The sequence below is a fragment of the Lissotriton vulgaris genome, chromosome 1_1 (genome assembly GCF_964263255.1).
Source record: "Lissotriton vulgaris chromosome 1_1, aLisVul1.2, whole genome shotgun sequence".
Lineage (NCBI taxonomy): Eukaryota > Metazoa > Chordata > Amphibia > Caudata > Salamandridae > Lissotriton > Lissotriton vulgaris.
Genome location: NC_141685.1, coordinates 2,141,587,576 through 2,141,605,189, shown reverse-complemented (window position 1 = coordinate 2,141,605,189; position 17,614 = coordinate 2,141,587,576). Strand labels below are relative to the sequence as shown.

The following is a 17,614-nucleotide window of genomic DNA, read 5'->3' as shown; positions in this document are numbered from 1 at the left end:
GTGATCCATGACTGCTGGTCCCCTGGTACTGGGTCGACTGCAAATTCCGCCCCGCATGACATGCTCGCGAAACTGTAAATCAAACAGAAGACAAGAAGCGTGAGTGCATGTTACTTGACTTCACAACCTGTGCAATCGCACGTACCTTTTGAAACAATTCGAGGACCATCGTCCCAACTGTGTCACTTCTTCTGCACTCGGACCCCTGGCTGTAGCCTCAGTAGCAGCCCCTATCCTAAAGGAGTGGGTCCCAAAATCGCACGGGTCCATGCCCGCTGCAGCGATTGTCAGTGCTAGCACCCTCTGGAACTGAAACCTCGTTAGTGGGGTGCCATCGATGTGCCTCAGCAAACTCCCCCCCCCCATGTATCCGCCCTCAGTGTCAAGTATTCCTTTAAACACATTATCGGGCACGAGGGGGACCCTCGCATGCGCTGGACAACAACACTGTTTCCCATAGCTCCCTGGTCAGTCTTCGACCTAGCTATCGTGACTACCATCGAATCACCCCTGATTAGGATGTGATCCCTGCACAAGCCTCCCTCCACATCTTTCTTATTCCTTGCGACCAGTTCGCTCACCCGCATAGCCCCATGGAACGCTAATGCGAAAGCTGCCCGGAACAGAACTGCTTCAAATTGGGAGGAGCATGTCGTGACTAGTTTCGCCAAGAGTAGGGACAACCTCTCTAAGCCAATCGGGCGCCTCACATCTTGCTTGCGACCCTCGAGGCGCTGCCAGCCACGAAGGGCTTTTTTCGCCAAAAAGGCCCCTGTTGGGTCTTTGATGCTATGGACCTGCGCCATGAATGAGATGGCCGCCCTGTGCCTATTGGCCGTTGCCGCTGATCGGCCTTCCCTATGCAGTGCTACCAGGAACCCTAGGAATGAATCCTCCTGACCCCAGTTCTGATTCCCTGTCGGACCCAAAAATGCACAATAGGAACGAAACGCTCCCTCGTATGCCTTCCTCGTCCTGGGGGCTAAGCTTGCTGCCACAAGGTCTTGTAATCCGGGGCACCGATTAGCCAGAGTGCTTCGGGGAATGGTGCCGCCGCTAGGTCCGCTGTAGGTAGATAACCCCTGAATGCCTGCATATGTGAATGAGAGAGTGCATCAGCCGCATGATTCAGTACACCCGGCACATGTTTCGCCCTGAACTGTACATTCAGTCTCATGCGAAGCAGCACAACCTCCTTCAACAATCTCAAGATCTACTTGCAGCGTGCTGCCTGATTGTTAATGCATTCGACAACAGTCATATTATCAGATCAAAATACCACAGAGCGGTCTCTGAACTCGTCCGGCCATGCCATCAGAGCAACAAAGATAGGGAATAGCTCAAGGAACCCTATGTTACCTGTGAGACCGCTGGTGTGCCACCACGTCGGCCATGTTTGCGCCGACCATCGATTACCAAAGATGGCGCCAAATCCCACGCTCCCCGCCGAGTCAGTCCACATACCCAGCTCGTCCGAAGACGCTGGCGGCTTGTTCCACACTACTCAACCGTTGAAATCCGCCAGAAATGCCAACCAAATGCGCATATCCTGGCGAACCTCTGCAGACAGTCTCGTGCGGTGGTGCCCTTCCTTGAGGCCAACCATAGCTTGTGCAATAGAGCGTGAAAAGGGGCGGGCCATTGGTATCACTCTCAAGGCAAAGTTACGCTGACCCACTGCTTTCTGCAACTGGTGCAGGGTCACTTTCCCCTTACTAAGGCAAAGTTCCAGGGAAGCCCTAAATTTAGCTACCTTTCCCACTGGCAAACGGAAACATCCCTCCACAGAATCGAGCTCAATCCCCAGAAACTCCAGTGAAGTAGATGGTCCAACCGTCTTACCTGGTGCCAATGGGACTCCAAACTCACTCATGAGGCTGCAAAATTCCTGTAGCGCCTGCACACATCTCGTGTCGCCGGCTGCTCCCAAGAACAGAAAGTCATCTAGGTAATGCATAACATGCTTATGCCCTGTGGCCTCGGTGAATGCCCATTCTAAAAAACAGCTGAATTTTTCAAAATAAGCACAAGAAATGGAGCAACCCATCGGCATGCATTTATCCATGTAAAAACGCCCTTGGAACGCAAAACCTAGCAAACGCTGATCCTGTGGGTGTACCGGGAGCAACCGGAATGCTGATTCGATATCACATTTCGCCATCAGCGCCCCGGGGCCCAGGCGATTTAACATGGTGACGGCATCATCGAATGATGCGTACCGCACCGAACAAACTTCTGGGTTAATAGCATCGTTTACTGATAAACCCCTTGGTGCAGACAGATTATGGATCAACCTAAACTCCCCCGGGTCCTTCTTGGGGACCACCCCTAATAGGGAACAGATGAAATCCGCCACTGGCGGGTGCTGAAAAGGCCCCGCCACTCGGCCTAGGCTCACCTCTTTAGCAATTTTTCTCTCCACTACACCGGGATTATGCTGTGCCGAAAGCTGGTTTTTACAAAACGGTTCCCCACGAAAATCCCCCGCCGGGATGTGGAAGCCATATAAGAATCCCTTCCTCAACACCCCAGCAGAGACATAATCAGGGTATTTGTTTAACCAGGGAGTCATAGCCATGAGATCAACGGGAGTAGGCAATTGCACACTACAATCCACCTCAGTCTTGCTTGGACCCTCCTTTACCTCCTGACCCGCTATTTTTCGATCTGCATGAACTCTCCGGGTGTGAGGAATTCCCACAACCCGCACACACATGCTTGAACCTACATGTACCTTGGGGTCTGTTACAGTTGCCTCTATTGAAGCCCCAACAGACCCCCCGCTTTCCACCATTCCCGCCACCATTCCCGACGGTTTTCGGCTGGTGATCACCACCGGTGCCTGCTCGAAAGGGCACCGCGGGCTTTTGGCAGGAAACACCCGACCCATTCCCGCCTGGCGAGGGTGTCCCTGTCGCCCCAGGCAGGAGCTGCTTATGCCAAGAAATTGAGTCGAGGCAATCCCATGTCAGAGAGGAATCATACTCTTTTGCTTTACGGAATTTCATGTTGTAACCTTTCCATTCGTCCCCCTCATACATTCCGTAAAAATCCATTATACGTGCCTGATAACAAGACAGTTCGGTCAATACCTCGGGCTTACGTTCACCAATAATCGCAGTAAACATTGCAAAGGCCTTTGCCCAATTCGTTATCGTCTCCTCCACCCTGAACTCTGCCATCTTGGCGCGCCAGACGCTCGGGTGCCATAGATCTTTCTGTGTTTTAGCATATTCCATCTCGCGATGGTCAGTCAACAACAAAAACATATTGACATACTTGTCTGCCCATATCAATTCTTTCGTGGCCAGCGGTATATGTTGAACCACCCTTTCCCGCCTTGAGGGTAATGAGCCCTCCCTCGCCACTGGGAAAGCGAGCTTACCAGGTTCGGTCGTTGTTCCCGCCGCTTTCTCGAGACCAGCTGCCGGTCCTTCCGGTGTCACCTGTGGGGGAACAAGAGGGAGATTCGCCTTCGCAGCATCTCGCGACTGCCGCAACTGCTGCATTAGTAATTTGGCCTCTTCGGCCGTGTCTCCAGGCGCCGTAGCACCCCCTGCTTTCTTATTAAGCCATGCGGCCAACTGGGTGGCCAATTCAGGAGGCATATCCTCCTCGTTAGCGGGCATAATCACAACCGGAATCGGTTGACCCGCATCTGGGGTTGGTACTGGGTCATCGGATGGTATGGCAGGGATGACTGGGGGTACCTCAGGGACCGGAACCTCCCCTGCAACCGCCCTCCTCTTGGCCCGTTTCCCTCTACCCTCGGGGACGACTCCCGGCAATGCCGGGCCTATTACCTTCTTCTGGTTACCAGACTTGTTCATTGCGGCCAGTTGTTTCTTGATGCCCGCCATATCCCGACCAAGCGCTGGGACTTGTCCGATGCTTCGTTCCATTCTCGCTATTCTGTTCACCAACATGCGAAGCATCTGGTCTGTCTCGGAACCCTTTCCTGCCTTCTTGCCAGACATGGTTTCGATTATCCACTCCGGGTCGATCAATACGGTCACTGAAAGAGAAACACAAGAATTACAAGTTCTCAAAATTGCTCCTTGTTCCGTCGAGGGCTCACGAGCAACGAGTGGGTGCAGCCTTCCAAGCACAGGAACAAGAGGGCGCTTCTTCGGATTCCCGCTCTATTTATTCTTCTTCGGGAGGGCGTGTAGCCTCCCCCAGTACGCCTACTGGGCGTGGCCATCGGTGTAGGTGTCTAGGACAACCCCTCTTGGGCGGGAAAAAGGCGCGCCCCGGCTACGCCGCTTCGGGCATACCAGCCGAGACACGCCTCCCGCCCAAAATGGTTTCCCGGGAGGATCGGGGCACCCAACCATACGTTCGGGGGGACCGAGTGGTCGCCCCTTTCCATTTACAGTGGCAGCAGGCTTAGTGTCTCCAAAATCTGTTTTATGTTGTAAATATGAGGTAAAATGAGTGGTTAAATGGTATAAAAAAACACAATTTGACCATTGATTACGAGAGATCTTCACACCATAGCTATCACCAGACGTTACTCATGATTGCTGAGATCCCAACTCTTACTTGGAGAGTTGATTTCAGAAGCAGCGCTGAAGACATCCTTCACCTAGAGCACATAACCTGCTTCTATGACAGAGCTCTGATAAAGAAGATCTGCAGGCGACTATGGAAAGGTACGCCCTCCTATGAAACTCACAAGGCAGGTTTTGCTATTTAATGCTTCAGCTACGGTTTAAAAAGGTTTCAGAAATAGCATTAAGGTGTGTGTCAGAAACTTGGTGACAATGTTAGAAACATTTATCTTGTTGTCGCTGACTGTTACTGGTGTAACTATTTTTATTTTTGCATTCTGCATGTTTATGGTTTGTATTTTATACACTAGACTGAGGATTTTATAAATAACAATTTAACGTACATCTCCCCATTTCTTAGTGCTATCTTTGAGTGTGTTATCCATAAGTGAAAGATTGTTTGGATTGCCATTGTGTCCCTGAACACATCTAGAGTAACATGAAAACTCTGCCTGCACAGGATTGTTAGGTCTACGGTTCAGTTGGCATTCTAATCCATCGTTGATGCTTTGAACTACTTATGCGCCAGAGGGTTAGAAATCCAACCCTGCGGCTTTAGGGAATCCCACCCACCAATTTGGAATTACTTTGAGTGGAAATTTTCACAAAAAAGCAAGTTTATGGTTATTCCCGTTTGCTCCGGGATTCATTTGTGATAACTGGATTTAGGTGCGGTGATAACAGCTGGAGACGCTAAAACTATATTGCTTGTAATTGGGACTTACGTGATTTATAAATGAATGTGCATCTTTCCATATAGGGTGACTGGAGCAGTTTTATTCTCCATCCTCAAATATGTTGGCTTTTAGTTAAATAATCCTGTACATATTGCAAAAGTCCAATGGATAGTCCTAACTTTGAATGTACTGTGTATGTTTAATCATGTCAAACACAAAAGGTATGCATATGGCTTGGTCTAATCTGAGGTGGCATGGTGGGCGAAAGAACAATGGGGTGGAAGGCTACCCTGAGCGTTTGCCAGTGGTCAGAGTCAGACTATTTGAAAGCGTCTTCCCATTACCTTGTGTACGTTAGATATATTTCATTAAGTGGCCAAGGTTATGCTCAGACGTGGGTCCCTTGCTCACTGTGTCACTAGAACCAATCTACACCTAGCTGAAGAGCCCTAATCAGGGTGAAACCGGTCCTAAGTTGCTTGTGTTCCTGTTTGGAGAGGACCTGGCTTGGCAGATATTGCTGAACTGTTCCTGTTAGAGGAAAGTCAAGCCTGATTTGAATATGGCAGGATCAAATCTGAGGAGACATGGTGGGCAAAAGAATGATGGATTGGAATGCCACCCTGAGTGATTGCTAGTGGTCATACTTATTGCAAGCATCCTACCTTCACCTTTTGTGTGTTTTATGGTTAATCACGTTCAGTTCCAGAATAATATTTCTTTAAAAATCTATGGCAACAATCAGTTGGCTGACTCTAACCTCTGTTATTGGACTTATATTTTCCTATAGATGTTGATGAATGTATAGTTAACAATGGTGGCTGTCAGCAAATCTGTCTGAACACGATGGGAAGCTATGAATGTCAGTGCAAGGAAGGTTTTTTCTTGAGTGATAATCAGCACACCTGTATTCACCGCTCTAATGGTAAGTTTTACATGAGATTGATATTTATTTTTTCATTCTGAGGGGAAATTTCAGATGTTAGTTTATCTTTGTTTTAAAAAGATGGCTATTTCTTTGTTGAGTTGTACCACTACTGATTATGAGGGGAGGGGGACACAGGGGCCACAGGCTTCCTTCTCCACCCAGCCTGCGCACCTCGCATGTCTTCCTAAATGGGCAGGCTCCTGGTTCCTTTCCAAACAGAAGTGTGGTTCCCTACGCTTTGAAACAGGCTGCACTATTCCTGTCAGTACAAGTTCACTCCTCATCTTGGCCCGTGATGGAGTCTTTTGAGGTTCTCATCATGGACCACAGAAACCTCGAAAAACAGCAGGCAAAAACCTGATTTGTGTTCTTACAGTGCGCTATCACAGTGCGGTCAAGTGATGACCATGTTAATACAGCCTGGAAAGTACTCTACAAGTTCTACAGTAACAGCGGCTCAACCTCCTTTAAAACTTTGACTTTTCAACACACTCTAGTAGCTCATCCAATCTGCAGCCTTCACCATTGAGTCTTCAGATTACAAAAACTTGATGGCCAATAACTGGGCAGAGGCCAGACGTTCGAATGACTTGCATCCCATCTTACAAGTGGAATGCAACCACTTTCAATTCATGGCATACTGAATATTTGTGGCTAGTGTTTTGCTGAAAACCTCAAACAATGATAGTAAACAAAGCCGTTGGTAATTCTCCAACTCTCAGCTGACCATCAAGAGCCCATCATGGCTGTAAGATGACTGTGGGTCCCCATAAAACCCCAAATAAGTTAAAAGAAGATAAACTTGTTCAGGTGCTTGAAACGATTGTTTTTAGGTTGGGCCTACCAGGCAGCTTAAGCTGTCCAGTTGTGAAAGATCTGTTGGGAGCTTACAGCGACTAAAACCTGCCCGTTGTTTACCCTTGGTTGGCTCTCATTTGCTTGCTCCTTATATCTTATTCCTTGCTCCTTACATTTCCACTGTTTAGGAAAACAACATCAAAACCCAAATTGTGCATAGGAACAGGCGATGGACGTCCAAATGGAACCCACAAGCCTTGATCTCTCTGCTTCGCTTTTAAGTACAATGCATATGCTACAACGGCCGTGTTCATTAACAAGCACGACATACACTTGGATGGGATTAGGTGACAAACCAGGTTATAAACCTTACTATGAATTGGCGAGACACTCTAAGCCAGTGCTAATTAACTCATTTTTAGTAAGTGAGTGAATAACCTTTAATTGACAGAATAGTGAGCCAAGATCTTTAAATGAGATGTTTTCTTCTTATGTGCCAGCTTCCCTTCAGCAGCATACAGGCCCTGTACCAAGGGTGGGATACACTAGACTGTGTTTAAAAGAGCTGTCCTAGACTTGGTGCACAACAGGCTTCGGCTCTTAATGTTTAAATCACTTGATTACTCAGAATCATATTTTTAAGCTGTCTTTCCCTGATATGGAGCACTATGTGTAATGTTGTTTCTTTATACTGCTTGCATTCTCTGTCTGCTTGCTATCTCAGAAAGCATTCCCCTACTATACTCCTATAATCCTGCATGAAAAATTTACATTGACATACTTTCTTTCTCAGAGTGACCCTCTCCTTACTTTCCATCCTCTGCAAGCCTTTTATTTCCGATTACAGCCTCCTCTCAGTCTCATGCCTGTCAGCCTTTATCCTTCTCGTTGTATTTCTGCAATTAGCTGATGCCTTATTTCATAGAGCGAATCCTCTCTGCTTTAAAACCATTTCACTGTAACCTAACATTAACTTTGGTTTCCAAGTGGGCTGCTGTTAAGAAGTAGTCAGCAGGCAGTAGTCAGATGAATACGGGTTTATTAATACAGCCCCACACAGTGGTCATGCGTGGGTGAACGAAACATCAATATGACAGTTGGTGTCAACAGAGTCAGCTGGCGCAAGCCATGGAATGCGGGGGAACCAATGGGAAGGGGCACAGCTGGAGAGGGTCACGCGCAGGGGACAGGAAGATACCAAGCGCATGGGTGCAGGGGGTGGCAAGGGCAGGAAACAACAGTAGGATACAACACATCTTCCTCTCTATAGAGGTTTGGCAACAACGCCTAGAGGAGCAGTGACTGGTAACAGGGGTGCATAACTGTAGGGTCATTAGTCACATTCATAATCATCCAGACGCTTGGGTCTGCGAATGGTCCTACCAAACCTACCAAAGGTCGCAGGTGCGTGTGGTGCACATTCGGTGTCTGAATGAGAGTCCATGTCAGATCTGCCGAACCTACCACTGAGACTGTGACTATCAGACACCACTTCAGAATCCGAACGAGGGTCATCCTGACAACTCCGATTACAAGTCGAAGTGCTGGGATGGGCACCTGCAGACCGATCTGTAAAATGGCCGTCATCAGAGTCCGAGTCGGGTTGGAGGTCACGTGTGCTGTTGTTTCTAGACTTATTATACACTTCAGTATTGGATTTATCAACATCTACCCACAAGTCATTGTTGACAGTAACATGCTGCTGGTGACACTGGGCCTTGTCACTGGGATGATAGTTCGCCAGTCTGCTCATGTGCCAGACTTTCCCATCACTGAGTCTTGCCGCATTGTTGAACAGTTCCTCAATGTGAAGTGGGGCGGTATATCTGCTTTCTCCCTTCTTTACTTTTTTTTCCAAACGAACTTTAACAAGATCGCCAACTTTGAATGAATGATCTTTTGCACCGTGTCTAGAATCATACCAATCTTTGTAGTACTTCTGTGCTTTGATGATGTTTTTCCTTATGTTTTCGGGAGACCATTCGATTTGCTTAGATTCAGACATCCATCCTAGATCAACGCTCATGGGCTGCCTGCTTCTCATGAGAATGAATGGAGCAGTGCGAGTGCTTGCACAGGGAGCAATTCTGAATGCCCAGATGAGTTTGTATATTTCCTCTTCCCAATTCAAGTTCGCATTTCTGGATAGTTGAATGTGTCCTTTCAAGACACGGTTAAAGCGTTCAGTGAGGCCATTACCTTCGGGGTGATAAACTGACGTGGTGTGATGGGTGATGCAGTTCCTAGCCAGGAACGATTTGAATGCCTCGGAACAGAATTGCCGGCCGTTGTCGGTGAGGACGGATTTTGGTAAGCCTTCACTGAGGAAGAGCTTGTCCAAGAACTCAATGCATTTAGAACTGTCAATTTCTTCTACTATCTTAATTTCCGGCCACTTGGAGAAATGATCTATCGCCACTAAGATGTACTTGATTTCTCCCCCATGACCTTCAACAGGCCCCACAATGTCCAGACCCAACTTCTCCCAGGCCATTTGCGGGGGTTGAATCGGAGAGAGACTGACTTTTGACGTCTTGAGTGTTTTGTCTGAGTCACAACATTCCAAGCAGTTCCTGACCAGGACTTCTATTTGCTTGTCTATACCCGGCCACCAATAACTTGCTCTGACACGCTGCTTGGTTTTGGTGATGCCTAAGTGGCCAACATGACACAAACTTAGGATTTTGTCTCTGAGCGTGGCAGGGGCTATGGCTTTCCCCATTCTGTACAACACACCGTTTTCCAAACTGAGTTCATTTCTGGTTTCCCAAAACACTTTGACAACGTCTTGTAGGTTGCGCTTGTCGGGCCATGCGGAGTTGATGAATTGGCATACCATTTGCAGAGTGGAGTCGCGCGACATGTGTTGATCCCATTCTTCTGCTGATATTCCATCCAGGTCCGTGTTGAACAGTAGAGCAACCTTCTCCTCCTCTTCTTGAGCGACTGTGCTTTCCGTGTGAGGCAGGGGTAACCTGCTGAGGAAGTCCGCGATTTTATTTTTCACTCCTGGCCAATATTCTGCAGTGTAGTTGTAATCCAGCAGCTTGATCGACATTTTGCTGAGTCTTGGTGAAGCATTTTGTAGACCTGAGGCTGTCAGAATCTTAACCAACGGTTTGTGGTCTGTGCGGAGATGGATTTTGTACCCCCACACATAAGCTCTGAAGTAGTTGAGCGCCCACGAACAAGCTAACATTTCGCGTTCTATGACAGAATACTTTTCCTCCGCAGAGGTGAGCGACCTGGAGGCAAATGCTACCACCCACTCTTGATTAGATGAGTCCTTCTGTGCTAACACAGCTCCAATGCCTTTGTTGCTTGCGTCTGTGGTGAGGTAAATGTCTGCATTGGGGTCAAAACCTTTAAGAAAAGGTGCTTCACTGATTTCTTTTTTGATGGTAACAAAGGTGTTCTGACAGTCCGATGACCAGACAAATTTGGTTTTGTTCTTCAATAGTTGCCTTATGCTGTAGGTTTTTTCAGAGAAGTTCCTTATAAATTTTGAGTAATACTCCGTCAAGCCGAGAAAAGCTCGAACATCCTCTTTGCTTGAGGGACATGGAGCATTGAGGATGGCATCCACCAGACCCTGTTTGGGTTTGATCCCATCACGGCTGATGGTGTGCCCGAGGTAAACCACTTTGTCCTGTGAAATTTTACATTTGTCTAATTCCACTGTCAAACCATGCATTTTAAGTTTGCTAAACACTAGCCTAAGGCGTGTGTCGTGTTCCGATTGGTTGCTGCCCATGACCAGGATATCATCCTGGAAAAACCTGATGCCATCCACACCCTCCAGAATGGATGTCATGACCCTCTGGAAGAGTGCAGCGGCAGAGGCTAATCCGAAAGGTACCCTGGTAAAACGAAAGCAACCAAAAGGTGAGATAAAGGTGGTGAATTTTTTACTATCTGCATGCAGTGGAATTTGGTGATATGCAGATTTTAAGTCAATTATGGAAAATACACTCATATCGTTGGTAGCACTGAACATTTCACAAATGCGTGGCAGGGGATATTGGTCAACAATAATGTTCTTATTGAGGTCCCTGAGGTCGATGCAGAGTCTGATTTTCCCGTTGGGGCGTTTGACAACAACCAAGGGGGAAACCCACTCCGCAGATTCCACTGCTTCTATGATGCCACTCTTAACAAGCTTGTCGAGTTCTGCTTGTACATCACTTCTCACCGATACTGGTAGATGTCTTACCTTGTGAATGCAAGGAATAGCTGAGTCCTTTAATTCAATTTTGTGTTCGAAACTGTTAAGCAGACCAACTTTTCCTGAGAACACTTCGGGAAATTCTTTTTGGATGGCCAGTTTACAGGAGTCATTAATGGACAAGACAGGATCTTCACTATTGGGGTCGAGCATGATACCCAGATCAGCTTGGTCACTCCAGCCAAGGACAGAGGGGCCTTTTTTTGCAACATACAGTCGGCATAGTGCTCTTCGATTTTTAAATTCAAATTCTAGGTCGCGTGTTCCTAGGAATTCGATGTTGTCTCCTGTGTAGCTTCTAGCAACAACTCTAGGTTTTTCCAGATTTGACCCTATTTTATCCGTGAATTGCTTCCAAACGTTTTCGTTGATGATCGTGAAGGGCGATCCAGAGTCTGCCATCAAGTTGACTGTCACCCCTCCCAAACTAACATCACACATGGGTTTTTTCCTCTTTGTGGGCGTGACATCTAACACGTCGTATTCAATTGAGAACACATAGCTGACACTGTCGGAGTCAGAGTACTCCGAGTCTTCTTCGGTGGAATCACTCTCTTCCTGTATTTGCCGTACTTGTCGGTGTTGTCTGTACATTTTCTTGTTGCAGACCTTAGCAATGTGTCCAGTCATGCCGCAAGACAAGCACTTCTGATGTAGAGCTGGGCATTTTTTTGAGTCAGCAAGATGAGTTGGAGACCCACAGCGATAGCATTTGAGATCAGGAAAATCATTGTCTCTAGTATTCATGCGTCTATCACTGCTATATCTCGGTCTGGTAGACTCAGACCTCTTGTGATGATCATGAACCATTTCTTTTTTGCTTGCTCTCTGTTTGTGTTTGGAGGATCTGATAGCTTTTATTTCAGCTGGTTCATCAATCACCGCTTTGGCACACCTGCCAGTCAGTTCAGCCTTCTTGACAAGAGCAACAACCTCCTTCAAGGAAGCCTCGCCATTGACCCAGAGTTTATCTTGGATGTTAGGGTTGCTTGCGTGCATTATAATTTGATCTCGCACAAACTCCTCTTGCAGCGCCCCGAATCTGCAGGTCAGGGCCAGGTTATTCAGAGCAGCCACATAATCCTCCACACTCTCATCTTTTCCCTGCTTCCTTCTAGAGAACTTGTATCGATCAACAGCGACACACACAATGGGCGTGAAGTGATCGTTGAGATCATCAAGGGCATGTTGGTAAACGTCATCACCTGCTCTCACTTTCTTCTCAATGTTATTGTAAGTCTTAAGGCCCCCAGGACCCAAACAGTATAAAAGCACCTTTTTCTTCTTTTCCGCAGTGAAATCCTCATCCTCAACAGTCTCTATGTAATTGACAAAATACTCTTTCCACTCTTTCCAAGGCATGCACGGTGCACCTTTAAGAGGTAGAAATGCCTGAGGTTGTGAAAGATTCAAGGAACTGAGAGCACACATGACGGTTGATTGAGTAAGGCCAAAGATGTACCCAGCAGGAATTTCAATGTTTTGAACACAGTCCTTGAGATGGGTGAGCCTTCAGTCAATAGATAAGGTTAAATGACGTGCTGCTTGCAATGTGTGACACTTATTTATTTAAATGCATGGATGCGAGCATGACCCGTTGTTTGCAACACTCTTGAGACTTTGGTGTAACAGACACGATAACACACAGGTTGGGCTAGGCTCGAACACCAGCTTGAAGAAAACGAGAGTTTTTTTTTCCAAAATGGCACCCTGCGCTGCGTTTCAGTGACGTCACGCGTCACCAGGCATGCGCAGATGCGATGAGTCAGAGGCGCGAAAACAGCTGACTGAAATGTGCGCAATGAAACGCCAGGAAAGAACAGCGCCGTTGACAGGAATCAGGACGCGTCGTGGACAGCTCAACCAGGAAGAGCGTCGACGCGCGAAGAAGGCACACACGAAGAGGAATCCCCACAACACAGCAGCGATCCTACCTCCGTGTGGCGCAGCAACCGGTCGTTGCGAGATATTCAGATCTCGAAAGAAGATACGCGGCCACTTCACCCAGGGCAGCCGTGCAGGTCGGTCTTCATGAACCACGGGGAGAAGGCACAGGATTCTTCAGGTAAGAAGGTTTGCCTGAAAAATTCGTAGATATACCGGATGCAGCAGAAGAAGAATCAATCAGCTGTGCCACCGTGCGAGGCTGTAGTTTCTCCGCTAACCTCGTCGCCACTGTTAAGAAGTAGTCAGCAGGCAGTAGTCAGATGAATACGGGTTTATTAATACAGCCCCACACAGTGGTCATGCGTGGGTGAACGAAACATCAATATGACAGTTGGTGTCAACAGAGTCAGCTGGCGCAAGCCATGGAATGCGGGGGAACCAATGGGAAGGGGCACAGCTGGAGAGGGTCACGCGCAGGGGACAGGAAGATACCAAGCGCATGGGTGCAGGGGGTGGCAAGGGCAGGAAACAACAGTAGGATACAACAGCTGCTACTGCCGTAAAGCGCTTCAACATCTTGTCAGGGTAGTAAGCGCTATATAAATGCAACTACAATTCCTCATGCTCATAATAGGTGTTATATATTGCACCCTGTGTTATCGTTATTTATCAGGGGAGCTAAAAAACGCCTTAATGTTTTAAGATTTGTAATGCTTTTATGTAATATGATGATGTCAGATTCTGATAACATAAATGTATTCTGCTTCCATCTGCTACAGTTTTTTCATAGAAGTATGTTTTAAGTTATATAGGCACATCTTGAGCCAAGAACATGAACTCTACGTATGATGCCCGAGACAAAGATTAATCTGTATTTTTGAATGTTCAAACAGTTTATTAATCACTATAACAACATTACTACTGACACTGGAAACTGATTCATATATTTGTGGAAACAAACATTTTTCTTTCCTGCGTTAATGTGCATGTTTTTAACTCTCGACCGTTTGTGTGAACGGGAAGTGGTTTACAAATTACTACTTTCTTTACTTGTGCTTCTAGCCTCACCACATTGTATGAATAGGTCTTTTAATGAAGTTCTTTACTCTGCTGGTATGAGGTTTACGTAAAGAAAATAGGATTTCTTTCGTTCCTTTCCTTTCCTTGCCTCTTAGGACAGTGCGAAACCACTAGCAGCAAAAGTCGTGGTCTGAATTAGTTCAGGTCAAAATGTACTGGGACAAAATATGTTTCTGGAAATCTTGTATCTACCTTTATGGACTTCAAAGTGCTAATGCTTTTTGTGCTGAGGTGAATGAAGAAATATGGAGAATATATTATTACACCTGCAAATATAGAGTGCATCTTGTATTTAGTGTGTTTAATTGTTTATCAATCTATGAGATGAGAAAGTCAGTAACTTCTGGAAGTGGAGTAAGGCCGAATGGGCTTTTCCAGACTCCGCAATTTGATGACAGTATATTACATAAAGCGACAACTAAAAGTGCTAATTTAAGACATATCTTTGCCACAGTTTAGAGCTGGCTGGTGGCTTAAATAGTAAAAGAACAGGGCCAGCTGTATTTTTCCATCTTAGAGAGTGGTGCTGGCTATGACCAGAAACTTTAAAGCCTTTGTTGACACCTCTAAGGTAAATAACAGACCACCACACAATCTCAGCAGCGTTCCACAAACTTCGAACGATCAAAAAAAATCTTCCATTTCTCCCGGTTGCCGCAGGCAAAACTCTAGTCAGCATATTGGTGATGTCATCTTTGGATTACTACAATGGGCTGTTTACTGATGCACAAAGCAGGATTATTCAAAAATTACAAACCGTTCAAAATGCGGCTGGTAGAATGCTGTGGGGGACCCCTAAATTTGAATCCATCTACCACGTGATCAAAAGGTACCACTGGTTTTCAGTAAGAAACCGTATAAAATGTAAGGCATTATGTATTGCCTATAAAGTCTCGCGAAAAATAGGCCCCCAGTTTCTAATAAACCAGTTATTTACCTATTACCCCAATAGACTGCTCCGCTCTTCCACTGCCTTCCAGCTAACTGTACCATGCACAAAAGCTGTCTCCTGGGGTGACAGGCGTTTTGTCGTCACAGCGGCAAGACTCTAGAACACCCTCCCGTTGGAGATCAGAGCCTCTCAGTCATTGTTGCAATTTAGAAGGATGATAAAGACGTTGCTGTTCAACCAATAATCTCGTCTACTGATTCTGCTTACCGTCCGCAGCGCCGAGAAGCTCCAGGGAATTTGTGCGCTTTATAAATGTCAAAAATGAAATAAATAAATAAATAACACAACACAAAGCAAACTAATAACACAGCTAAAACATAACAGGGCACAACAATTCCGTCTGAACAAAACACAGTGCTAAAACAACAGAGACGTCTAGTCCCAGAATCCTTACCTTTGAAAATTCCCAGACGTCAGACTGGGTCTGTAGGGTTTTCGGTGGGTAGTACCCCTGCGTGCCTGTAGATTGGGGTTGTTTGGCTCAGCTTCTGCATCGTCTGTGCCAGAGGTGACGTGCAGGGTAGTGGTACCTGTATAGGCGCTACTTTGGAGAGCTGATGTCAGTTCTTTCCTTACCGCGTCAGACAGTGCTGATCCAGAATGCGCTATCACTCAGTCACTTTTTCGCTGGTCTTTTTATCTCCTGGTGTGAGAATGTCACTAAAGAAACGGGCTGGTTTCAAACCATGTGCGGACTGTTACAGACAAATGTCAGTGACAGACCCTCACTTGGTGTGTTTGTGGTGCCTGGAGCTGGGACACGACTCCAAGGCATGTGAAAATTGGTGCACCATGCATCACAAGGCACTGAGGGAGAGGTCCCTCAAGATCCTCACTAACTGACGTCGGTCGACTCCACGATGCTCAAGGTCCAGTTTGCGTGGGAGGTCCTGGTACTGCTTGTGGGGCCCATCCCGACTTTTTTCGGTACATTCAGTCATCAGAGAAGTCGAGTAAGTTCCACAAGCACATGAAGTTGAACAAGTCCAAACCCTCTTTGACTTCCCCGCATCAGTCAAAGTCATCTGACGGGACAAGGGAGCATCGGCACTCCAGGCCCTGCAAGTTGACTGGGCCTGATCCTGGGTTATCTCCACGCTTCCCTGTTATACCCAGAGTAACCCCAGCCCAACTCAAAGAATTTTTTGAAGCAATGCACCTAATCTTTGGGCGGCCTGACTCCTCTTGAGCACCTACGGGCTCTAGAGGTGCAGGCGGGGGCCCTACACGGTCCACGCTGGCATGTTTGCTCTCGGCGGGATCCCTTACTCTATCCGGAGAGGAGAAACCAGCTAAATCAATACCTTCCTAGGTGGCCGCTTCAGTGCCATCTCTCCCAATGCCAACAGTGCCAGTGGCATAATATAGGCCCCCGTGGTGCGAGGGGACCCAGCACAGTACCCTGGCCTGTGAGCCTCTGACTGACTCTGGAGGGGGGCCCTCCATGTACTTTTCAGGGGGTCTCCTTAAGTTTTGTTACGCCACTGACCAGCGCCCCTAGCCGGCACCCTCTCCATTGTTATTCCCTACTCTGACATGAAGCAAGATAGGCGCTATCTGAAGCCACATCAGGTGCAGACTGAGGACATCATTCTCAGAGTGGAGCCCGTACCTTATTTGATTGATAGGTCTGGTGAGGGAAACATGAGGGAGGGGTCTATGGACCCTTATGGCTAAGACCCAGTTGAGGAGGGCAACTAGTATGAAGAACTGGGTGAGGCCAGTAGGTTAGATGCCTCACCTGATTTTGGCCTGGTTTCCCTCCTACTGTGACTACGTAGGAGGGAGTCTTGTTTACAATGATGGTATGCAGGATGGCTGAGGACCTGACCTTAACCTACCTTCAATGGCAGTCAAGACTACCATCTTGGCGGAGGTGCATTCAGCCGGGAGTGACCCCCTCAGAACCCTTACCATTTAATGAATCCCTTAAAGACATTCTACATGGGGCCTGGTTCCAACCCTGCACAAGGGCTCCTGTAAATAGGACAATTGCCCACTGCCATCTCCCTGCTCCTGGGGATCCCAGTTTCCTTACCCCTCACCCCACCCCGGAGAAGTTTGTGGTCCAAGCCTCCATATGCTGCATCCACTCTGGCGCATTCCCTATCACTCCACCAGTGTCCAAGAGGCCGAATACCTTGGTAAAAGCACCTGGCACTGCAATCAATGAACACCCTGTGCCTGTTGGGCCATTATTCCCTTACATTATGGGATTCAGTTGTGCAAGTGCTACCTAACTTCCTGGAGGAGGCCGGGCCATAGTGTCTCAGGCTGTTACAGATGGGAGTGATGCGGTTCAGTTCACCATCCGATGTGGACCTGACACGACTGACTCGCTGGGCTGAGTGATTTCATCGTCGGTGGCCTTGCAACGCCATGCCTGGCTATGAATATCTGGCTTTTCAGGGGATGTTCTTAGACATGCCCTTTGATGACTTGTGCTTCTTTGGAGACAAATCAGGCTAATGCCAGGTGCTTGGACTTGTCTATGGACCCTCGTCAACCCCATCC

The 17,614-nt window shown here is 47.3% G+C and overlaps 1 protein-coding gene across 2 annotated transcripts in view; it reads left to right on the top strand.

Moving 5' to 3' along the window:
• The window catches only part of SCUBE1 (signal peptide, CUB domain and EGF like domain containing 1), a 1,931,683-nt gene that overhangs the window by 365,282 nt on the left and 1,548,787 nt on the right, over positions 1–17,614 (top strand). For both annotated transcript variants that reach the window (XM_086922270.1, XM_086922262.1), the window contains exon 4: positions 6,021–6,155. In XM_086922270.1, the coding sequence (XP_086778396.1) occupies positions 6,021–6,155 (135 nt within the window). The remainder of the gene's footprint in view (positions 1–6,020; positions 6,156–17,614) is intronic.